Genomic DNA, 25391 nt, shown 5'->3' with positions numbered 1-25391 from the left:
TTTCTTTGAGTTGATTGTAATACTCATTGGTGGGGTTGCAATCCAGGGCCATGTAGGTATCGGTGTCTTGAATGTGTTCCAAAAGTTTGTTCGTGTACATTTCACTGTCAAGTATAACAAGGGCCCCGCCTTTGTCTGCTTTGGTGAGTTTTATGCTCGGATTGTTGGCTAGGGACTTCAACACGTCCCGATCTTTGTTGGTCAGATTATGAGTTTTTCTAGGTGCCTTGAAGTTGATGTTTGCTGAATCTTTGCGAACCAGTGTTTCAAACAAATCGATACATTTATGGCTGGTGGGTGCCTGATAAGTACTAGGAGGTCGTAGACCTTTGAGTTCATCTGTTTTCTCAGTGGTAGGTGGAGGTAATACATTATCGAAAAAGTGTCTTAGTCTCAGTTTCCGGGTGAACTTGAAGGTGCTAACCTCAAGTTCCAGGAGGTTAGTTGATGTCGTGGGAATGAATGACGTTCCTTTTTCTAAAAGGTTCATTTGATGGTTAGATATTTGGGTTTTAGAGATGTTAATTACGAGACTGCTTTCTTTGGTTTCTGATCTTTTTTGGCAACTGTACTCCTTGTGGCCAGTGGACTTATGTCTCGTTCTTTTGATCTTGCTCCGCCTGGGTCTTCTGGAGGGTCTGGGCTGATCTCTAAAAAAGAAGACGAACTGGATGTTGTTTGTTCTTCACTAGTGCTGGGAGCACTAGCGTTGGTGCTGGTACTGGCCTGTTGTTTATCAGGTACATTTCTAGTGTTTGGGGGTCTTCTTGCTGGACGAGTAGTCGAGTCGGTATCAGATGAGGAAGTATCCGTTTGGGGGTTAAATGGTCGGTTGCGGCGTCTTTGGGCGTAGACATTAGCCCACGAATAGACCTCATCAAGCTTGTAATCAAGCGTATCACGACGGAACTTCCTGACTTTGCGTTCGTGTATTTCTTTCTGATACTTATCGAGTATAATTTTGTGTCCAAATTTTCCACTGCAAGTGCAGCGTACAAAAAGATCATCTGGAAGCACTGGCCAATATTGCAAAATGAACCCGACTTTCAAGGCATCTTTAATGAGCCACCAATATTTGCTCATACCAGGAGCCGAAACATCAAAGAAATATTGGCTAAGCCCACCGAGTCAACCAAACGACATCGTGGCACTCAACCTTGCTTGAACTGTGGCCACTGCAACAGTGTAATTAGGGGCAATGAAATACAACACCCCATGAAAGGACACAATATCAAACTCCATGTAGACGCCACCTGCGATTCTACCAACTTGATTTACGCTCTCAAATGCCCATGTGGCAAACTATACATAGGGAAGACCGAGCGTAAAATCAAAACCCGACTTAATGAACACAGGTCTAACATTAGACTTAAAACTGAAAAATCCAGCATCGCCTTTCACTTTATGGAAGCACGCCATACCATCGCCCAATTAAAATTCATGGTCCTAGAGATCGTGCCCAAGAGAGAAGGCATAGACAATACCAAACTGTTACCCAAGAGAGAACTTGAATGGATTTACCTTCTGCAAACTCTTAAGCCCCATGGGCTCAATGATCGTACAGAATTTAGCTGTTACCTTTAACATCACCCATATTGTACTACTTAGCTGCCTTACCTTCCTCCTTATTTCAGTTTTTACCTCTGTTTACTTTCTGTTTATCTGTCTGTGTACATAGTATTCACCCCACACTACATGGTGTCCCTGTAGTTTTCACCACTTCAATATGGCCCCCGCTACATTCGGGCGCTAGTCCGTCATCTCTGTCCATGTAATTATTAAGCAGGTTGTCTCAAACGCGTTTGAGACAGCGAACGGATGACTGACTGAGAACGTCTTAGGACGCCACGCGTAACTTTGAAGTAAGATTTTGAAAACCTAAGGTTCACATATATGTATTTTGTTTGCTCCACCGGCGGTAACATTCCCATCACACACCCCACCCTGCACTGTAGCTCCGCGCACTTATCTCATTAGCCCACACACCATAGCACTCCCCCGACCTTTCTTATAGCGATACATTCCCTCACTGTTGCTCCTCTTTGCTTCCTCCTCAGCTCTCCGTGACCAAGGGCACCTAAGCCCGAAATGCATTGGAGGTCAATGTTCAAACGTTAACGGATTATAACATTTGTCATCTTCTGATATGCTGTTTAATATCGAAGTCAATTATCCATAAAGGAACCATATGTATATAACAATGGAAATGAAATAAACAAAGATTCATAACCGAAAACAGAAGCACTTTTGTGTGATCCATATTGGTGTGCCTCACCAGGGGATGTAGTTGCGGGGCTCCGCATACACAACCACATTGAACTGGGCCTGAAGCCATTAACATTCTGGCGGAGGCTCTGGAGCAAACCAGAGATTCTAAACTACAGGCAGGAACTAGCAGAAATCCTGAGTCTACCCAATGTGGGGAAAATCTCAGGGCTAAAGTACATAAAGCAAGAATGTGGGAACCTAGGGTTACCACTAATGTGGTCTGACCCTGAGTCCGTTTGTAAAACAGTGTAACGGAAGTATTTGGCAAATGTATATTATGATAGTAAACTCTCAACTGTCATGCGCATCCCACAAATAGGCACCCTAACTGAGCCTTTTCTTAAAGCCAAAGACTTCTATTCCTTTGAGTATGTTTTAGATGATATTTTCCCTATTTTAACCAGGAAACTGTACTTATAATGGAGGTATGGCACCCTTTCAATTAGAGCCTTTACTAGCAAGTGGTGCTCGTCCTCCCCAAAAAACTGTCCTGGTTGTAAGTTTGAACTCGAGAATGACTTGCACATATTGTTTTTTTGCCCAGTGTACAAAAAGCCAAGAAGGTATTGGCTCATACCTCTCTGTAAAAACTTGGGGCTAAAGCAGTGTATGCAAGCCTACAGAATTTTTAAAACTGATTTAACTATCTCGACTGTATTTGCCGTAGCAAAATATTTGGAAGTAATGTGGCACAAGCGCAGGTTCTTACTGACTACTGATTAAATTTGTACATATATGTGGCCCAGCTGATTTTTATGTATGCACAATAATTGTTATATTTACTTGATTTTATCTTTTTAATTGTGATTTATTATTGTTGCCAATCTGTCAGCACATAGTAAGAATAACCTACTACTTCTGTATTTTGTACTTTTGTAACTGTTATGAATATCTTTTATGGCTTTGATTGGCCGAAATAAAGATTCAATGAATGAAAAGTTTTAAAGGAAAAAGACCAAAGGAATAAAAAAAAAAAAGATTTGCCACAATTTTCCTAGCCCTACTCATACATTGCATTTATTATACATTTGGAGAATTTGGACAATGAGCGTATGCCATTATTGAATGCGAGTGCCATTCATATGTGTGCATACATTTCTGACTAATACAATTGATGGATGAGTCACAAGTAAATATATATATGTAAATACCCAAAAGTTCTAAAATATGTAGATGCATAATCTTGAGTCTCTTAGACACACCGGCGTGGACACGCCGGTGTGCGTAATCGCAGCGCTCTACAAATGTCCCAATAATAATAATAATAATAATTAAATGTCAATAAATGCTACCGTGTCCATTCAGGCTTCTTTATATTGAACGCCAACATCCAATCATCTTGTTGTTGAACTATATATTCCTGTTGTAGGTCAGAAGTGGAAAAAAGCAATCACTCTTGGAAGCCCATTATGTAACATAATTAGTCTTAGTTCTGCAGAAATGATTTCCACCCTGTGAGGCATGTCTGGATAGTGGCCAATAACGTGTGAGTCTTTTTTGACTATATAATTAAGTGACACCGGCGTAACGTAACGTGAGCCACCTACCCCCTGCAAGGTACGTGGAGTGGCCCCCTCTGGACGCAATCAGGACCTCTCTGGCAAGAGTACTGGGAGGAGGGCGGCCCCCGCACCGTGAAGGCTGCAGTGGCATGTGTTATGCCATTTAAGTAATCTTTAGCATTTAAATCTCCTGCCAAATGATATATAATTTGTTGCACAGTTCTGTTTTGTTGCTTGGTGTCAGCCTTACTGTGTATTGCACAAACTTCCTTTCCTGTGTGCGGTGCACAAAGCATTTGGCACATCTGGAGGCAGATTTATAATTCTTTCACACAGCGCAACATGGCAAGTCACCTTGATGTGCTGCACTGCGTGAAAGGGCAGGATTGCCCATATATACCATTATACTGTGTATTCCTGTCCTTTCCTAGCACCAACACAGGTACCCATGGGTAATGGTACAAAGGGGCCTGAGTTGTAGGAAGGATTGCTTTTTTGCACAAAGGGACATCTTCCTGCACACAAGCAATCCTGAGCGGCATTTTCCTCTTTCTACATGTGCTGCAGAATGCAGTGCACATACAAAGAGGGAAAAAAGAGGAGAAATAATGATATTTCTCCTCATTATGCCCCACCCTGAGGAGGCGTAGCATTTTGATGCATTTCCAGGTGTACCATGAATCTGGGAATGCGCCAAAATCTATGGGTGAATGCGTGGGAACAACATACATGCATAGAGGATGTGGCCTAATGGGATAGAGCGGTTGACCTCGAAGCTGAGGAACCGGGTTCGAATTTTGGCAGTGACGCTGGGCAAATCACTTATTCTCACCATGCCTAACAAAAAATGAATGTGTCCGTCTGTCAAACAACTGGTTCTCATGTAAACTCTTTGATACCTTCGGGTGAAGTTCGAGCTATATAAAACTCCTAAAAAATCAAAAATAAAAACACGCTCCATCCATGGAGTGTAGCGTTGTGATTGGTTTTGGATCATCCTGGTTCCATGCGCAACCAGGGAATGGGGTCCTGGCCATGTTCTCCATGCAGGCTGTAATGCAGTCTGCATGGAGAACAGGGAAAGTATGCATGACTGTTTTGGGTAGCCCAATAGGGCACTCCTCCCCTGCCCTGCTCCGAGAGTAGAGCAGCCCCGCCCACCAGACCACCCGAAAAGGAAAAATAAAATGATAATAACTCAAAGTTATCAAAGTTATTATCATTTTATATTTACTTTATATTGCACTGTTCAAAAGCAGTAGGGTGATGCTACGCCGCCATAGCGGAAAAGCCGCCACTGCGTTAAACCTGGGGCAGCGCAAAACCTTGTGCCTCTCTAGAGCAGGCATAATGAGGAGAATTGTTTTTACTTCTCCTCGATTTTTCCTCTTTCGATGTGTGAGCGAGGAAAATGCCTCCATCAATTGTTTTTGTGCAGGAAAGTGTCCCTTCCTGCACTAAAAACAATAATTCCTACAATGCTGACACCCTTGCACCATGGTAAAAGGGTGCCTGCATTAGCGCTCGGCTTCAAATTGTGACCTGGCGCTGGCTGAAAGGACAGGAATACACTGTATATTGTAAATACAGTGCATTCCTGCTCTATTGAACTGGTGTAAGGCAGCACAGCAAAAAGACTTGCAGTGCTGCCCTGCGCCAATTTTTTGTAAATGAGGCCCAAAATGCTTTGTGAAAGTTGGGTTACCCCCACACTTCCAATGTAAGTCACTTTAAGACTGAGTGAAATGAAAGTGAGTCAAGTCACCAGTCTCGTCCTGGCTAACCAGGTCATTATACTGTTGTCTACAACCGCAAAGCCTCTCTCCACATTTCAGTCACCTGTGTCCTGAGTTACATGGTTATAAAGTAGGGCAATTTTCGGGCGCAGCCTGAATGTGTCATGCGGTTTTTGCGTTCCGCACAGACATCTGATATTCCATTAACTCGCCGCCGAGCAGCTCACCGCCTCCCTCAGCCAGAACACTCCCACCAGCACAACGGACACCAACGTAGCAGCCAGCAACCTCACCAAGTGGGTGACCGCCTGCGCCGATGACCTCGCACCACTTAAGAACCCTCCCAGTAGACCCGGCAGCAAGAAAACCCCCTGGTTCACCGACGAACTCAAGGAATCCAAGAAGAACTGCCGCACCCTCGAGAAAGCCTGGCGGCTCAACCACACCACAGACAACTGGACCGCCCTCAAGCACGCCACCCGCAAACACCATCAACTGATCCGCGCCACCAAGAAGACGGCACTCATAGAACGACTGGACAACAACGCCCACGACAGCAAGGAACTCTTCAGCATCGTCAAAGAGTTCTCCAACCCCAGCGCCGGAACCAACGACATCACTCCCACGCAAGACCTCTGCGACTCCCTCGCCTCGTTCTTCCACCGCAAGATCGCCGACATACACAACAGCTTCGACTCACAGACCACGCACCCTACCACCGAACCAACGTCCGCCACCACCACCCTCTGCAACTGGACCCCGATCAGCACAGAAGACACCACCCGCACGATGAACTCCATCCACTCAGGATCACCAACCGACCCGTGCCCACACCACGTCTTCAACAAAGCCGCTGCCACCATCGCACCCCATCTCCGAGACACCATCAACTCCTCCTTCCACACCGCCACCTTCCCGGAGAGCTGGAAGCACACTGAGCTGACCGCCCTCCTGAAGAAACCAACGGCGGACCCCACCGACCTCAAGAACTACCGTCCCATCTCGCTCCTTCCTTTCCCGGCCAATGTCATCAAGAAGACCGTCAACAAACAGCTTGCCGCCTTCCTTGAGACGAACGGATCCCTCGACCACTCGCAGTCCGGATTTCGGGCCAACCACAGCACGAGACCGCCCTGATCGCAGTCACCGACGACATCAGAACCCTGATCGACAACGGGGAAACAGCGGCCCTCATCCTCCTGGACCTCTCCGCAGCGTTCGACACAGTCTGCCACCGAACCCTAGTGCAGCGCCTCAGCAACATCGGAATCCGAGAGAAAGCGCTGGAATGGATCATCTCGTTCCTCACCGGAAGAACCCAGAGAGTCCGCCTCCCCCCGTTCAGATCCGAGGCCACCAAAGTCATCTGCGGCGTACCACAAGGATCTTCTCTCAGTCCGACCCTCTTCAACGTCTACATGAGCCCCCTCGCAGCCATCGCACGCCAACACCACCTCAACATCATCTCCTACGCCGACGACACCCAGATGATCCTCTCCCTCACCAACGATCCCACCACCGCCAGAGCCAACCTACACGAAGATATGAAAGACATCGCCGACTGGATGAGGAACAGCCGTCTTAAACTGAACTCAGACAAGACGGAAGTCCTCATCCTGGGATCATCACCCTCCGCCTGGGACGACTCCTGGTGGCCCCCGGCCCTGGGCACCGCCCCCAAACCAACAGACCACGCACGCAACCTGGGCTTCATCCTGGACTCCTCCCTGTCAATGACCAGACAAGTCAACGCCGTTTCTTCCTCGTGCTTCAATACCCTGCGCATGCTCCGCAAGATCTTCAGATGGATCCCCACTGAAACCAGGAAGACCGTCACCCAGGCACTCGTCACCAGCCGACTGGACTACGGGAACGCCCTCTACGCCGGAACCACAGCCAAACTCCAGAGAAGACTCCAACATCCAGAACGCCTCCGCACGACTCATCCTGGACATCCCCCGACACAGCCACATCACCGGACACCTGAGAGAACTGCACTGGCTCCCCGTCAGCAAGAGAATCACGTTCAGACTCCTCACCCACGCACACAAGGCTCTACACGACCTGGGCCCCAAGTACTTCAACGACCGCATGACCTTCTACACGCCCACGCGCCAGCTACGATCTACCAGCCACGCACTCGCCACCGTACCACGCATCCGCAGAGCCACCGCCGGAGGAAGATCCTTCCCCTACCTGGCAGCCAAGACCTGGAACTCCCACCCATTCACCTTCGACGTACCCAAGACCATCTCTCCTTCAAGAAGCAACTCAAGACCTGGCTGTTCGAGCTGCAACACACCCCTCTCCCCCAGCGCCTTGAGACGCTCCCGGGTGAGTAGCGCGCTATATAAATGCCGTGATTGATTGATTGATTGATTGGCTTGACGTCTCCTAAAATAGTTTTGACACGTAATCATTTCTTAGGCGGTGGATACTAATGAGAGGAAATTGGAAAGATTTAGGTATTTTGGGTCGACATTTCCAAAACCAGAATGAGGTCTTAAATCTTTTAACCAGTTAAAAGCCTCTCTGTGGTGTTGGAGAGCTCATGGTCCTGGCGAACCAAAAGGGATTCCAAGGAGCTCCTGCCAATTGCCCAATTGCTAGGGTGTTCTAGGCCACCAATCCCATAGAAAATACAAATATAGGCACACAGGCTTTCCAAGGAATGGGGTGACTGGGAAGCCAGCTTAGTGAAGGTAGGGAAGTTCTGCAGGTTCAGCCGCAGACCACTCTGTGCTACAGAAAATGGTGGATGGGTCACAGTGAGCGAGGGCCCATGTACTTGGTGAACTGGTCAGGTCAGTGGAGGTATCTCGAGTAAGACAGCAGGAGAGGGATCAGGGCTGTTTTCAGTAGGGTCGGAGCTGCTTTGAGTGGGATCAGGGCTGTTTTGAGTGTTTTCTGGCTTATTGGGTTGTGATCAACAGTCGAGTTCAATGGCAAAGAGGAGGAGATGCTGGATGTATGATGCTGGGCAAAGATAACAATATAATAATGATTGGTACCCATAAGATGGACCCACCTGCAGAGGGGAAAAAGCACGAGTGCCATTTCTCACCTTTGCTATTCCTTATGATAGTATAGTACCCATCATCAAATATAAGTACCATCAAAGACATTAGTGGCATGAATTGGAGGGGGGAGGGGGGAGCACAAGCTTAGTGTATTTGTAGTTGATATCCTGCTCTCCATTCATGGCCCCAGAGCTCCTGTCCGGTCTTGCTCCAGGAATTGAAAAAGTTAAAGTATCTGGATTTAAAATAAGCATTTTCAAATCTGAGATGTTGGACCTAAATCTTTCTCCGAGGCAGAGAGAGAAATAGTATGTTTGGCCAGCCTTCCAAGGGGCAATGAGGTACCTGCAATAGGTGCAGTTGGGTCGTTATATAGAGATAATTACCCGGGATTAGTTAAAGAACTAGTGACACACTTGGGAAGGTATAACCAGAGGCCGCTCCTCCATTATGGCGGAGGAGCGTTGCTCCCCTGCTGAGAGCCAGCAGAGGCAAAAGACAAAAATAAAATGATAACCACATTTTTTTATTATCATTTTATTTTTCGTCCTGCAGGCTGCAACTGCGAACCGAGGGAGGGGCATGGCCACCCACAGTGACACTGCAGCTGCACCAGAGAGGAGGGGTGAGTGGTGGGCACAGCCAAGTGTCCATGACAGTTTGGACAGCCCTCTGGGGCCGGCCAAACCGTCATGCTCACTTAACATTTCTCCACCTGAGCTGTGTGGTACAGCTAGGTGGAGAAACCAACTCAGGCTCCCAGTCTATGTCTGAGCGCTGAACCGAGGCGCTCAGACCAAATCAGAGCGCTGTTCACATTTCCCAGCATGTGAGCAGTGCTGAGATTGGGAGCTGGGAGCCTGCACAGTGTGCAGCAGTTCCTGGATGGGCGTCAGGATCAGGAGCAAGGCAGCGGCCATCAGGGCAGGTAAGTGCAATTATCTGTATTAATAATTCTGTTTATTTTGTTTGTGTTTCCCCTTTCCCCGCCCCACCACTTTGCAATACAAGTGGCCCCTACTGGGTATAACGGACGCTACATTTCTGTCCATTTAAAATGGAAGTAGTTCTCAAATTGGTAGAGCCTTTATAGATGTTACAAGTGGAGGTACATGGGAAAGAGCTTAGAAGTGGAACATCAAATCATCAGTTTTGTAGGGGAAGAAAGAAGGGCAAAGGTGAGAAGAAGAATGCTCATGACACCTATGAATAAAGAGGGACTAATGTGTCCACACACACAGATATACTACTATGCTGCTCAACTGTTGTCACTGAAGGAGTGGATTTCTCTCCCCTTTGAGGAGCATAGAAGTTTATACAGCAGGCCAGTCCTTTTGGGTGTATTTATTAGATGCCCAAGCAAAATCGTCCATGTTCTCTTTACATTAACTAATCACCAACATATTCTTGAAAACTTTGAATAGTTTGGCAGGCATGAACGCGCTGACCAATCATCTTCCCATAAACATTAAACTAGGCTTTACCTTGGCATTGAATAGGGTTGCCTTCAGGAATTGGAAAGTATAGCGGGCAGGATGATACCGGGGGATCAAGGTAAAGTCCTTACACTCTTGCAAATGTTACTTTCGACTATCTGAGGAGAAGGATGTGATACTTTCAAATGAGGCAATGGATCACGAGTGCCAACGTAATAACAGAATGAAAGGTATCTGAAAAATTAAAGTTGCAGTTCATTCGCTGGAGCGGAAGATGCTGAATGCACAAAGGAGTTCGGTTGTGTATGTGAAAAGACAGCAGGAATACAAGCTATCATTGTTGAGCCTCAATGCATTCTTGGAGTGCGTCTTGCTCCAGGAGGCACTGTTTGTGTGCCATTCGGCCGGTGTTCACAGTAGGGCTAGCTGAATCACAGCCTGACCTCATTGGTAGTTGCCATTTAGAGAATCACAGGGCTGTCCTCTCTCTCCTGATGATCTGAAATATTCCTTGGGAGGTGGTCGGTCCCAGGGCACTGATTAGAGTAGCAGAGTATGAGCAATGAAGCAGAACATGCTGAGGAGGGCAAGGATTTTGCCAATGCTCCTGGACCCCTTCACAGCAAAATGAGACCAACATTGAATTTTAAATAGTTTCCGGGGTATAATTTATATAGTCACGAGTGATAGGCCTGAGTTCTGGGATATTCATTGGCTGGTGACCCCGGGGTACCGAGGACAGTTGCAACGTATGAGCCAGTGAAGGCGAGCATGCCGAGGATGGCAACGCTTTCAGTATAGCTCTAGGATCCCAGCTCAGCACAAAAAGAGGCTGATGTTGAATTTTAAAAAGTTTGCGGAAAAGGCTTATAACTTATGTTGAACCCATTGATAAGCCTTTTGTAACTTGTCAGCTTGATTGTCTGTTTGTTGTTCGACCATAGAAGGCCAGCCTCCAGTTCCACGCTACTCTACTTTTTAAGTATGACTGAGGACTACTGAGTAGCCCGTCTTCGTTTTTAGGTCGAGCATTCAAGACCTCTTGTAGTCTTTAGTATATACTTATTACATACTTATATGTGTATATACTTTGTGGGCTCTGGAGATCAGCCCTAGGACTTGTCTGCTTCCGCTTAGGGACTTTTTTTCTGTTCAACTGTCTCTATCTAAAAAACCAACAGAGGTCATTAAAATACCAAAATTGCTTTCTGCTGAGGGACTTTCGTTTTAACTAATGGTAGCGTTGCTCCAGCAGGGAGCAACGTCCTCACGAAGCACTCAAGAAAAATGTTCCTGGCAGGCCTGCCTGGGATTGGCCCTCTCTTTCCTGGATTGCCCAGCAGAGACAGAATACTATGCCCCTGAAGAAGGGCTGAAAGCCCAAAATGCATTGGGCGCTTGACTTTGATTTATAAAGATGATGACAACAATGAAAAAACATATGATTTAATCTCTGATACAAGTTATTTGAATAAAACGTTATTGAAAAGACACTAACACAGTCCTAAGGAACATTTTTCTTGAGTGCTTCGTGAGGACGTTGCTCCCTGCTGGAGCAACGCTACCAATAGTTGTTTATCACACTCCCATGACCCAGAAGGGAGATCTCATCTAGCACCAACATACATTGCTACAAAAGACTCGAATTTCAAGAAAAACATTAAAAAACGAGTGCGAGGATTCTGTCATCACTGTGGACTTTCGTTTTAGAAATGTTCTGGCAACTGTCTCTATGCAACTTTCTTGTTAGAAAACAACCCACAGAGCTCAGTAAAATGCCAGAATCACTTTAGTATTTTCTAGATTCCAGTCCATAGAAATTGTCTTCCACGAGCACCCGTAGACAATAATAATTTTTTCAAACTTTGTATTTGCAGTGATTTTATATTAAAATCAGAGCTTTGGACTATACAATTTCCCGCTGGAAGGCAATATTTCTCTCCATGTGTTCCCAAACCTGGAATGTCACGCAGTTTGGTGCTTTCTTTTCCTCCATGTTAAAGAACAGTAGATGTGTCAGCCCCCGGGCTAATGTGCTGCATAGCTAAGTAGAAATAAGGTCCCAAAGGCGAGACCAATTGCATTGCAAATGCTTGTTACTATTCCTGTAACAATTTATTATTGTCACTCTCTTCGATGGAGCAGCAGTTTTTAAGTGAAGAAAGGTAATTTCCTGAGGAAAAAGCTATTCATGTCAGTGCCCTTCTGCATTCATGCTCTCATACCCGGCTTCCTTCTCATGTTGGTTGTGCACCTCTGTATCCATGGAGATCCCAGGGACCAATTTTGCAGGGTTCTATATGATGTTTCTGTGGAGAAGGCAGGAACTGGCGCAGCATGTGGGATTTAGGGGTACCTTTCCAGTATTAGTTTCTCATATATAGCTTAAACGGTCAACAATGACAATAAAACTCTGCTCAAGGACTATTACACAGATAACAATCATTGGTAAATACATTAAGTTTCGACTACTGGATTAATAATAAGTTAAGAGGTGTGGGAGCAGTGTATGAGTGCAGGAAGAATGGTGTGAGTGCTCTCTGTGCAGCAGCGCAGTTCACAAGATTTCCAACAAAACAGAAAGGAGGTAAGGAAGCAACAATACACGAGGAATGTTCAGATGTACCTTTTACAACCAGAAAGTTTTGTAGTTTAGTAAAAAAAAACAAGCATTTACAATGCAATGGTTTTGCCTTTTGAAAAGTTTGAGCTATTGGCATTGTAAATGACGAAATTTGTATTTATGTGTTTGTTTTGAAAACAGATAAATAAATGGCATTGTCATTTACAATGCCAATAGTTTAATCTCTGGCAAATGCCACACACACACACAGACCCACACACAGACCCACACACACACAGACCCCCACACACACAGACCCACACACACAGGCCCACACACACACAGAGAGCCACACACAGAGCCACACCCAGAGCCATACACACACACACACACCCACCCAGAGCCACACCCACCCACCCAGAGCCACAAACACCCACCCAGAGCCACACACACCCACCCAGAGCCACACACACCCACTCAGAGCCACACACACCCACTCAGAGCCACACACACCCACCCAAAGCCACACACACACTCAGGAGAGCAAGCACAGCGAGGGGGCAGGGAAGCAATCACAACGAGAGGGCAGGGTAGCAAGCACAGAGAGGGGGCAGGGAAGCAAGCACAGCAAGGGGGCAGGGAAGCAAGCACAGCGAGGAGGCAGTAAAAGGGAATCCCACAGCCATCCCTGACCCCTTTCTTCGTGGCTCCCGTACGCTCTGATACTGTGGGTAGGCGTTCGGAATAAAATGACATTTTTGCAGCCTAGTCATGAACCCACGTCTATAACTGTTATGTTTTTGTCTCTTTCAGAAATCAACTGTAAAGACGGTCCAGGATCTCAATTTGTCGGGTCAAGACTTCACCCCTGCACCTGGTCCCCAGGCTCATAGTGCTGACCCAGTGTGAGGGCTCATGCGCCTCCTCCCGTGCATCTAAGAGTTACCCTGCGAAGTGACGTCCGGGGCGCACATGCCTCTGTGTTCGCCACTGCACTGGTTCCCCCAGCGCTGTGCTGCCAAGTCGATATGGCGTAACGATCAGAGCTGCCGACTCTGGCGTATCGGCGTCTGCTCAACTCACTGTGATTCTGGGCAAAACACTTAATCTGTGCCTAAAATGAATGTGTTCGTCTGTAATGTAACAATACCTTCGGGTTGAGTTTGCGCTATATAAAACTGCAAAAAGAAAAAAAAACATGATGGCTCATTTGACTTCGCTCTCTCTGTGCTTTCCTCTATTTCTCCAGAGCTGGGAGGGGCTCTGCCTCTTCACCAAGAAGTGCAACCGCTGCTTCTCACCCAATGCAGAAATAAAGAGGACGCCTGCTCCAAGGCACAGTCACCAAACACGATCTGCCTAGACCCTGTGTGTGCTTCCCCCATCCAAGGACAGAGTAAGAAACACGGTTGCTGAAAAAACAAACACTGGATTTTGAGCGAAGTGTTCACACTTGACACTTTATCCTTCCACTAAGGTGCCCAAACCCTGATACAGTACAGAACTAGTTACAGTAGTTGAAAAGTAACCACTGGCGTCTACGTGTGGTTGTTATAATTGTCCTAAGACTTTCCTGAAGTTACTAAGCATTGCCTACGGACATTGTTACTGTTACACACACTTGCCCGCCACACTTTTCAGCAACTTGCTAAAAGCCCTGCACTAGTTAAAAAGAGCTCCCCGGAGGAATCACAGCTCGTTAATAACCACATTTGAACAAAGGTATCTTAATTTCCCGAAGATCATTAATGCCCCAAATTTTAATCATTCCTAGGGTCGCAAATCCACGTCAGACTTGAAAAATAACAAATTCAAAGGGAGACACAGCTTCACATTTGGAGTTAGACCACTGTGAGGCAAACCCACACCACATAGCTTACTATGAGGTGTTAGGAGACAACAGGCAGCCAAGAAGATTTCAAACGTCTAGTAAAAAACAGCCTGAAAAAAGTATGTGAGAAGGCAATCCACACCATTAAGCACGGGCACACGGACAGCGGGGGTGGGGGTGGGAACGGGCAAACGGACAGCGGGAGGGGGGCGGGTTAACGGGCACACGGACAGCGGGAGGAGGAGGGAATGGGCACACGGACAGCGGGAGAAGGGGGCGGGAACGGGAGAAAAAAAAAAGGTGAAAATGCCGATTACCTGCAAGGAAAGTGAAATCGCGCAGCCCACCCCTGCTCGGAGTAGGGAGCGGGTCGGGTCTGCGTCCTAATAGGGAGAGCGAGCAGGCTGGTGTGATGAAGGATGCCAAGACAAAAAAAAAAGCACCGCCCACCGCCGCATGACGTGGGCAAAAGCCTAAAATTCTCAGGAACGCCCATGAATCTGCTCCGGCATTGACAGACAGATCTCTGTTCCAATGGCTAGCCTCCATTTATGGAGCTAGCCAATGGAACAGAGGGGCGGGACAACACACACATACTGTAGACATAAGATTTCGCCTACGCGAAAAGCTGCGCAGTGAGCAGCTTTCGACAGGCAAAACCTAAAAAGATATGTTAGCAGCTCCTGTTAAATGCAAAGGATGAAATGTAATATGCTATGCGGTTGTGCATGGATGAAGAATAAATAAAGGTCATGTGTCCATTATACACTGTGAAGTCAATGGACAGGGGGGGACATAAACATTTGCATCCAACTGAGGACATATTTAAGTAAAGTACCTGGAGGAGAACGGTTTCATAATAAGTTAGTATAAACATGAACAAAGGGATGCATTGTTCAAAATTTTGAAGGACTGTGAAGCTGGCTTGGTGTTCTTTGCCACACAGTAATCCGTGCTTTATTCATCATTACATCATTGAAGTATAATGCCAAATTTCATTTCAATATCTGTTTAACAGCGGGCACAGAAAGTCGTGTAAAAGAGCTGCATGGAACGTGAAAGAGTGTTATTCAGGGCTCTGTATCCTGGGGCATCTTAGGACAAACTCAACAGTTGTGGAGCACTTGGAAATATGGAAATGTGTGATGTCATAAGAGAAGGTCTTTGATTGTAATTATATTTATAGCGTTTACTATCCCTGATGATACGTTGCATCTCTTCTTCAAGAAAGTATGCCGGTCGGACCTTTTGACTTAGAGAGCGCAGACCTACAGCATTAAGTGACTCAGATTATTTCTGTGCAGGTGTTCCTTCTTGCACATAAACAATCGGCCCTGCAGCGCAGGCACCCTTGTAACATGGTGCAAGGGTTCCGGCGCTGGCGCAAAACAGCTTTTTGCGCCGGTGTTAGCGGAAACACAGAGGTGCACCGTATTTTTGTAAATATGGGACATCCATGCGTTTTAAAAATCTCATAGCGAGGTGTTACCAATTTTCTGATGCTCAGCTTGTACATCAATGGCACCAGTTCAGCAAAGAAAGAGTAAAATCAATGGAGCCTCTGCAGCTCAGAAGCCAGCCAGGTTGTGTTCTCTAGGTGTGGGGGTAATCCTCTAACACTGGAGCGTCCGCTCTCCTGGTGGGGTCTGTGCTGCCCACCACACTTGAAATGATGGCATTAATTTCCTTATCTTTAAAATTCATGTTCAACCATAAGTCTGCTCTGAGAAGACAGTGAGGACCTGATTTAGTAGGAGGCCTGCCCCCTGTCAGAGTTGCAGAGGCCATTACCTCCGCAACTCTAGCAAGACTACTGCCCTCCTTATTTCGAGATCTCCACTTGCCTTGTGGAAATCTCTATGCCTTCAGAGGAACCACTTCCACCTCCACGACTCCTCTAATGGCACTGAAAGTTTGCTGAGCAGTTGCCATGTTTCATGTAAATGTGTAGTAGTATTTGTATAGCGCACCGAATCGACCCCCAAAGGGGTATCTCAGGCGCTTGAACGCATACCGCTGTGGAACCCTTCCAGGCTTTTCCCTGTGAAGTGCCCACTCCTGGGCACCCCCAAGGTGAAGCCAGGCATCCTAGCGTTGTTGGGGCCATTGTGGAGATTAAGCAAGCTATTTCCCAGAGTTGCAGAGTGGGACCCATGATTAAAATAGGCACGAGGCGAGAATTATCAGGTCCGCGGAAATTGAGCCCAAGACCCGCCGAGGCGGGAATTGAACCCTGGTTCCGGGCTAGACCTCTGTATCAGGGTCTGCCGTTCTAACCATTGAGCCACACTTCTCCACGCAGTTGCTCAGCAAACTTTTTTGTTGTTCGAAAACAAACTCCCAATACAGGAGCTTGTTTTTGAAAAACAAAAATCAATTGACCTTAATATCTTGCGACATTTCTCCTAGGGTGTGGGAAGGGAGCATTTTTATTTCTTTCTGTTTGGGCCCGATGGGGCAGAATTAGGGGCAGTCTGATGTACTTACCCAGACTCCCTGTAATTCTGTTGGTCCGTCAGTGTAGGGTTTACACCGGCACAGACAGCGTGGGCATCCCTGTCAGAAACATGATAGTCAGTTTGGCGGACAGAGTAGACCACCATGTTTGTGGCTGTACAAAAGGGGGTGGTGATGGACGGCCGCCATAAGTGTGGCAGGGTATGCTCAGACGTGAGTCCCTTGCTCAATTTGCCAATGGATTCAAGCAAGCCGGGCTGAAGACGGCTGAAATGCCAGAAACCGGTCCTCGGAAGCTTGTTTCTGGTCCAGGGAAGGCATGGCTTGGCAGTTCGGGCTGGACTGTTCCCATGAGGCACAGGGTCAGACTGATTTGCATATAGCCATGTCTGAACTGGGGTGGTAGAGTGGGCTAAAGAATGGTGATGGATTAAACCCAGATCTTTTAACTGGGTGTGAGTGTTTGATTGATTCAGATGCTCCGTCCATCACCACCCCCTTTTGTACCGCTTTTTGGCCGCCATAAGTGTGGCAGGGTATGGTCAGACGTGAGTCCATTGCTCACTTTGCCACTGGATTCAAGCAAGCCGGGCTGAAGACGGCTGGAATGCCAGAAACCGGTCCTCGGAAGCTTGTTTGCGGTCCAGGGAAGACATGGCTTGGCAGTTTGGGCTGGACTGTTCCCATGAGGCACAGGGTCAGACTGATTTACATATAGCCATGTCTGAACTGGGGTGGCGGAGTGGGCTAAAGAACGGTGATGGATTAAACCCAGATCTTTTGACTGGGTGTGAGTGTTTGATTGATCCAGATGCTCCGTCCATCGCCACCCCCTTTTGTACCGCTTTTGGCCGCCATAATTGTGGCAGGGTATGCTCAGACGTGAGTCCCTTGCTTACTTTGCCACTGGATTCAAGCAAGCCGGGCTAAAGACGGCTGGAATGCCAGAAACTGGTCCCCGGAAGCTTGTTTACGGTCCAGGGAAGACATGGCTTGGCAGTTTGGGCTGGACTGTTCCCATGAGGCACAGGGTCAGACTGATTTACATATAGCCATGTCTGAACTGGGGTGGCGGAGTGGGCTAAAGAACGGTGATGGATTAAACCCAGATCTTTTGACTGGGTGTGAGTGTTTGATTGATTCAGATGCTCCGTCCATCACCACCCCCTTTTGTACCGCTAATTGTGGCTGAGTACTCTGTCCACCAAACTGTAAGTGAGGCCTTTAGTTCCCATTTCTTTATCATTCAAATTCTATTTGAAGTCTGGCTTTAAGGAACTTAACAAAAATTTCACAATACCATTTATTTCTTAGGATGGGCACCTCTGCACCTGCTGCTATTTCACTGTCACCCGTTAGGTTTTCTCCTTCAATAGACACCTCTTCAACCATTCACACTATGTTAGGGTTTATTCCTGTGAGTTACACTTCCTGTTTACTACCCTCTAGTTCTGATACTTATTCATATGATGATATCCAAACTTTTTGGGCAGTCAGATCATTACGTCAAATGCAGCCAACAAATACAGACTCAGACTTGCCAGGAAATTAATGGCTACTAATCTAGTTGCCTGTTCTAGATTATGGACTTTTAGCTACTTTTGTTTTGGCTAAGCAGCTATCATGTTTGATAATCACCAATTGAATAGTCATATTTCTTTCTAGGGTTTTAAAATTCCAATGACATTTCATGCATTCAGTCTGCTAGACAAAGTGGTCATAGGCACACGTTTTTCCATGAACACTGAACAACCAGGCCAGAAATAAAGGAAAAGCATAACACATAATGTAATTGAAAATTGAAAATTAGACCATACTCTCTTATGCATGGTTCAGTTTATAATATATTGGCACTGATGACAAGTGAACCTCTATTACTGCAATTATAACAATGCTTGGATTCATTTTGGAGTAATTTTGGTTTGGCAATTCCACACTTCTTTACCCACAAGAATGTGTGTTATGCCACAATAAATATATGTCTTAATCGGTGGTGTTGTTTGTGACTGGTGAATCTGATATAATCCAGGCATTGCAGTCATCAGTCACTCTCCAACGCCTTACCTTCTTTAGATGGCAGTTGGTCTGGGAGAAGTCGCTGACCCGTCCTTCCATCTAAAAACGAATCCACAAACTGACAGTGATCTTCTCCATAACCTGATTCGTCACCTATATTATAAAATTTCCCTGAAAATAGAAGAAATATTATGAGAAAGGTTAACACAACCAAATATTTTAAATATCAACATTTCAAGCTATGAAGTCACTCTTCAACACCATTTTAGTTACACCTTATGCTGTGGAGAAATGTAATAATTATTATATACACACACACACACACACACAGCTGAAAACGTCAGTACACTGAAAAAGAAACTGAAAACCATTCGTTATAGTCGACGGAAATAACTATAACTCGCACCTTTGCTATGAACAGTTTAGTCATCAATGAGGTAATTTTAGATGTCATTAATGAATTAATGATGTTATCAATGATGTCATAGCATACATCATGAATGAGGTACTTTGTGAGGTACATGGTGAAAACGCAAATTTTAGTTACTTCAGTTAACTATGATTGGTGAATCTCCGTGTCTTATTTAGATTAAACTATGACATTTTTACAGACATTTTCACCTAACTATAATGTCACGTTAACCTTTGTTTTTTGTGGGGGCGGAGCTAGCCGGCAAGCGAAATGGCTGCCTAGGTCCACAGCTCCGTCGTGCATTGCCCGGAATATCCTGAATTATCCTTTTATAGCAGCGTAATCTGGCAGTAACCAGGTCCCAGCCGACCCCTTCACTAGCGGGGACCCAGCGGTGGTTCCAGAGGCGCCAGGGATCGCGTAGTACGGCCGGGCTGGACGGAGCCCGCAGCGCCGAGAGTCCAGGCCACAAGCAGCGGGCCCGAGTGATCGCACCATCTGGCTGGCGTCACCCGACGTGCGTCCGCGGTCCGCGCTAGACACCGGTTCGGAGCCCCGACCCCTCGCGCTCCTGAGGTGAGGAAACCTGACGGACCGCTGCCCGCTACACGGCTCCGACGGCCAGAGCCCACGCGACAGGACCCTGCTGGCGGCCTTCGGACCGCGATTGGACTCGGGAGTACGGAGAGACGCGTGGCCCTCCCCTCCCCCCCTGGACATAACGGGAGACTCCGGTGAGAGCCTACAGCCCTATGGTGGTCTGACTTTGTGGTTTTGTGGCGCCCCCCCAGCCAGGAGGCACATTGGGGAGCGCGGCGGAAGGCATCATCGAGGTGGATCCTCGCGGCGTGGAGGTCGCCCCCCCCCCCTGGATAGCGCAGAGCCATTTCCTGGCGTCATAAGCGCTGCACTGTGTGGCTCTGGGTCCCACCTGAAGTCTGCTGAAGCGACGCGCTCGAGTGGTGGGGGAGCCCCCCCCTTGAAATAAAGTGCGCACAGGTCTCTTGGCCGGCGGTCCCCCCCCCCAGATCCACTGATTGGACTGTATTGAGGTTTGGGCTTCAGGGATTGAGGGGGACACGGAGAGCGCCGAGAGTGGAGTGAACTTTGCGACCCCCCCCACGAGCCGACCCACCCCCACCCTCCTCCGGGTGGCGACTAGGGCTTCTGGGGGTACTCACCAGCGCAGGGCCCCCGTCTTTCCTTGCGCTCTCTGCTACCTGGCGGTCCATCCACTTGGCGCCGCACAGCAATCGATTACTTGAAGACAATGGGCAAGGGGGACAGAACACAGAGTAAGCTGCCCTTCTCCCAAAAACGGCTGCTCCAACAAAGCCCGGCCACGGAGGACGGCCCCACGACACATACCGAGGCGGCTCGCAGCGAAGACTTGGACATCAAGACTATGTTATTGTCAATGGAACAGGGAATACAGTCCAGTATATCGACCCTGGGGTCCAAGATCGACGCTATGTCGTATAGGATGGACAGAATGGCGGAACGCTTGGACAAGCACGCAGAAAGACAAGATATGGCGGAAAGACGTATGACGGAGGTCGAGGAGGCACAAACGGACCTGAACACGGCGCAAAAGAAAATGGAAAGAATGATGCAGGTCCTGAGTGATAAGACAGAAGATTTGGAGGCGCGCTCGCGACGCTGCAATCTATGCATCACAGGCCTTCCAGAGAGCACCTCCACTGGCCCCATGGAACGCTTTGTGGAAGATCTCCTCACGAAACTGCTGGGAGACGGAGTGTTTTCGGCCATGTTCACGGTTGAGAGGGCCCACCGGTCGTTGGGCCCCAAACCGCAGCCTGGCGCGCCTCCGCGCCCAATCATAGCGAAACTCCTCAACTACAGGAATAGGGACACTGCGCTCCGCCTGGCGAGGGCCAAACAACACCTACAATATGAGGGATCCACCATCTCGCTGGATCCGGACATTACAGCAAAAGTCCAGGAGGAGCGGAAGCAGTTTATCCCCCACAAGAAGCGGCTCCGAGAGTTGGGTTTAGACTACGCCTTACTGTACCCAGCCAAACTCCGCGTCAATAAGGGGGGACACTCTCATATCTTCACAGACCCCAAGGCGCTGCAACAGGCGATAAAGAGGTGGGCGAAGGAACAGAAATCGAATTCTGAAAAACCGCCCGGGGACGAGGACGCCGACAGCCGACTGGATGAGCAAGACTGAACAACGTCTGTGACAGCATCTACTCTGTGCCTCTGAGTTGGGGACTCTGGGACAGAGGCGTATTGTTTCTTCAGTCTGAAGAGGAGCTGGGGCGATCGTGGACCTAAGAGACCATTGTTGATCGCACAGATAAGTGGAATTGCTGGAGGGTGCGGGGGGGACGGGGGGGGGGGAATACCTTGATGGGGCTTTGTGCTTCTACTGCCCTGGGGGCGGGCTGCGGCCTGGTGCGAGAGCCCTGTCACTGGCCTCTTAATGAAAAGGACCCTGATCATGGGACGTGTGTGCGGGCACTACTGGCACAAAATGAGTATTGAACTATCCTCAGGGTTATGACTCCTGCGACACTGAGGTGCTGTGCACGGCGGGTGCGAGTGGAGGGGCACACGAGCGATATGAGATGAGGGAGGGAACTAAGTCACTCGGCTCCCTGCTGCCCTGCGTGTTTAGCACACTGTTTTAATTGGTGACCCTAGTTGGGATGGGTCTGTTGGGAGGTGGGGAGGGGGTGATACTGTCGGACCAGGTTGGGGTGGGTCTGCTGTGGGTGGTGGGTCGGGGTGTTTTGGGGCGGGTGGTTCCAGAGATTCGCTGCTTTGACGGTTACAGTGTTTGGGGGGGATGGGAAGGGAGGGGGTGGGGGTATGACTGGGGGGGTCTGTCCTTGACACGTTCACTGCACTGCTCAGGGGACTCGAGGTTTGCTGGTGATAACGTGGTACTGTGCTGTTGTACTGTTCTATATCAACCCCGATGGCTGAACGCCAGGTAATGGCCTCGGCCTCCTCTACAGATACCCTGAAGGTGCTAACTTGGAATGTCAGGGGGCTTAACGACCATAGAAAATTGAGGAAGGTACTTCACTACCTGCAAAGACACCAAGTAGATCTCGCCCTGATCCAAGAGACACATTTGCCACTCACAAGTAAGTTGCTACAGCATAGGGGATTGTTGGGTAACTCCACCGCAGCGGGCTACACCACACATTCCAGAGGGGTGCTGACGTGGGTGAACCCTCGCTCCAAGCTGGCTCTGCGTCCACTTATTGCAGAACCCGAGGACCGTTACCTCATATTGAGATGTGAAGGGAAGGGACACGCTTTAACTATAGTTAATGTGTATGGTCTGAATTATGACTCCCCAGACTTCTACACCCGGCTAGCTCAGAGTTGCAGACAATTCCCCTCCACCTCCATGCTCTGGGGGGTGGGGACTTTAACCTGGTGCTAAACCCTGGGTTGGATAGATCTTCGGGCCCCATGCGAAACGGCCGAGCTGCTGACCCTAGATATGGTAGATGTGTGGAGGTCTCGCAATGCGGGCAGGGGTGGGTATACACACTACTCTTCCTTTCACGACATCCACACCAGAATCGACTATTGGCTGGCCTCTCATTCCATCACTAATCAAATTGTTGAGTGCACCGTGCTCGCGCGCACCCTGTCCGACCACTCGCCTATATTATTGACATTAGAGGCTCCGCGGCGTGGGATCCCCCCGTTTATCTGGCGCTTTCCGCCTTATGCCCTGCTAGACGACGCGTTCCGGGGTGAGGTGGCGGAGGAGATTGACCTCTTCTTCGAGAAGAACTTAGGCTCTGTGGAAGACTTCCATACTGTCTGGGAGGCATTCAAGGTGTTCATCCGCGGGGTGCTCATGGCCAAACACTCCAGCGTTCTGAAGGCTATTCGGCAGCGGCTTCATGCCTTGGAGTCTCAACTAGCCATCTTGGAGGCACGACTCCTTACGGACCCTGATCCCGCGGTAGCCGACGAAATTAGGACTTTGGTCTCGGAATTTAATGAGGAAGCAGACAGGGAGGTCTGTTTTATGGGGAAATACGCCTCGGCGAGGACCTATGGGGAAGCTGAACGCCCCTGCTCCCTCCTGGCCAGAATATTGCGCGAGGAAAAGAGCGCTCCCTGGCTGACAGAACTAAATACCCCGGGAGGGTCCACGGTCACGACAGACGTGGACATCATCTCTGCTTTCCGTGACTACTACTCCGACCTATACTCCACCAGGTCCATAGACCTGGAAACCGACATAGACGACTATCTGGAACATATACAATTACCGTTTTTGGCACAGTCGGACAGAGAGTTCCTCATGGCGCCCATTCAGGCGGACGAGGTCTCTGAGGCCTTGGCTTCCATGCGGTCTCACAGCGCTCCCGGAGTTGATGGCCTGACTGTGGGGTTCTATAAAGCTTTCCAGGAAAAACTCATCCCGCACTTGCTGTCTTTATTTGACGACATAGGCAAAGAGGGCAGCATGCCGGGAACGATGATGGAAGCCCAGTTGGTTACCATCTTGAAGCCGGGTAAACCCCCTAACCTCTGCAGTTCGTATAGACCGATATCTCTCCTAAATGTTGATGCGAAACTTTAAGCTAAAGTGCTGGCTGCCCGGCTATCCCTCATTGCTCCGGAGATAATAGCCCCGGAGCAGTAGAATAACTGTTACCAGACATATGAGAAAAACTTTACAAATGTTCGGGTTAAATATGTGTAATGTATATATATTTCTTTAAAGTCAAGAAAGACAATATATTCGAGCGGAAGAAGATTATGGGGTAGATCATTTCCCAAACTGATGATGGACATTATAAATTGCGTTTTTAGAAACACTCAAGAGCATGAATGGAGTTCTTGATTTGTTAATAGAACAGAAAAGAGATGCCGAGTGAAGTTTATCCCCACTCTAAGATGGCGCTCAAGATTTTATGGGGGTAGTCCCCTTTTTATGTTTAGGGACGCCACATAACGGGCGTGAGACAAGCTGATGGCGCTGCCTGTACACGGGACGCCAGTTCGAGAAGTGAGGTAAGGGCGCTAACGATGCAAAATTGGTGTATAATAGATAGCGGTCATAACTTCGAGATAATAATGACGCGCTTTTAATTAACAGAGAATGGGTGCGGATTGATGAGGGCAGCGGAGTGGAAAGGTGGTCAAATCGGCATTAAGCAGAATACGACAGGTATGGAGTTTTAATGAACGAACAGACACAAAGACGTCTACAGCTAATGCGATCAGGGTATAAGAGTTGGATATCTGATGTTGGTTCTTTGCTTTTAGGAAGAGTGGATTGTGGAAATTGTGATAAAGGCGACATAAACGAGTGAAACTCATTTTGGAGACTATAGATAGAAGTGCAGGTGAGACTTCAAATTGTTCAAACTTTGAGTGATGTCAGGACTTAGAGGTAAAAAGGCCATTAGAGATGATAAGAGTTGCTTTTACACATGGATGTGTATTTTCTTTTAGAATTTGCAAACATAAGGATAATATTCCCTCCGCCAAGTTAAAGTGCAACAAATAATACGTACAAGCACCCGCGGGAAAGACTGGAGGTATGGAACATAAAATATTTAAACAACCATGCATAAAATAGGATTGAAATAGATTCAAGTCCGTCCTCTTGCCAATACTTGAGAGTAAGGATCTGTTTCCTCTTTTAGGCAGGTTCAATTTGAAGATAAGGTAAAATATTGGTACACAAATCCGTTAGATAATTGATTATAAAGAATTGTGGGAGCTATTTCACACAATGTCTTTGTCACTTGTAATGTGCATGAACAATGTTCACCAAAGTGGTGAAGGCAGGTGTTGTTTCATGAATGGCTTAACAGCAAGAATAACTACCTCCGCTTCACGATGGAAATGAGTAAAGACAGACTCCCGTTCCTGGATCTCTCTATTTACAGCACCTCGACGGGCCTGGAGAGTGAATTGTACAAAAAACCAATGGCGAGGAATTCATTGCTCCTGTATGAGAGTCAACATCCGAAGTCTCTGAGGGACAATCTGCCCTTTGGACAGTTTCTCCGGGTCCATCGGAACTGTTCTACCCCAGACACTTTCAAACTCCATGCAGAGGAACTTTCTGAACAGCTGAGAGAGAGACACTACCCCAAGAAATTGATCCAACGTTCATATAAACGAGCAGCG

At 47.8% G+C, this 25391-nt stretch overlaps 1 protein-coding gene across 18 annotated transcripts in view; it reads right to left on the bottom strand.

Annotated features, from left to right (window-relative positions):
• Positions 1-25391, bottom strand: part of ABI3BP (ABI family member 3 binding protein) — a 1784442-nt gene that overhangs the window by 18246 nt on the left and 1740805 nt on the right. For all 18 annotated transcript variants that reach the window (XM_086934483.1, XM_086934484.1, XM_086934487.1 and 15 more), the window contains one exon: positions 18878-19000. In XM_086934483.1, the coding sequence (XP_086790609.1) occupies positions 18878-19000 (123 nt within the window). The remainder of the gene's footprint in view (positions 1-18877; positions 19001-25391) is intronic.

This window comes from Lissotriton vulgaris, chromosome 8 (assembly GCF_964263255.1).
Source record: "Lissotriton vulgaris chromosome 8, aLisVul1.2, whole genome shotgun sequence".
In the NCBI taxonomy this organism is placed as follows: Eukaryota; Metazoa; Chordata; class Amphibia; order Caudata; family Salamandridae; genus Lissotriton; species Lissotriton vulgaris.
Note: the sequence above shows the minus strand (reverse complement) of the source record. Positions and strands in the feature narration are given on the sequence as shown.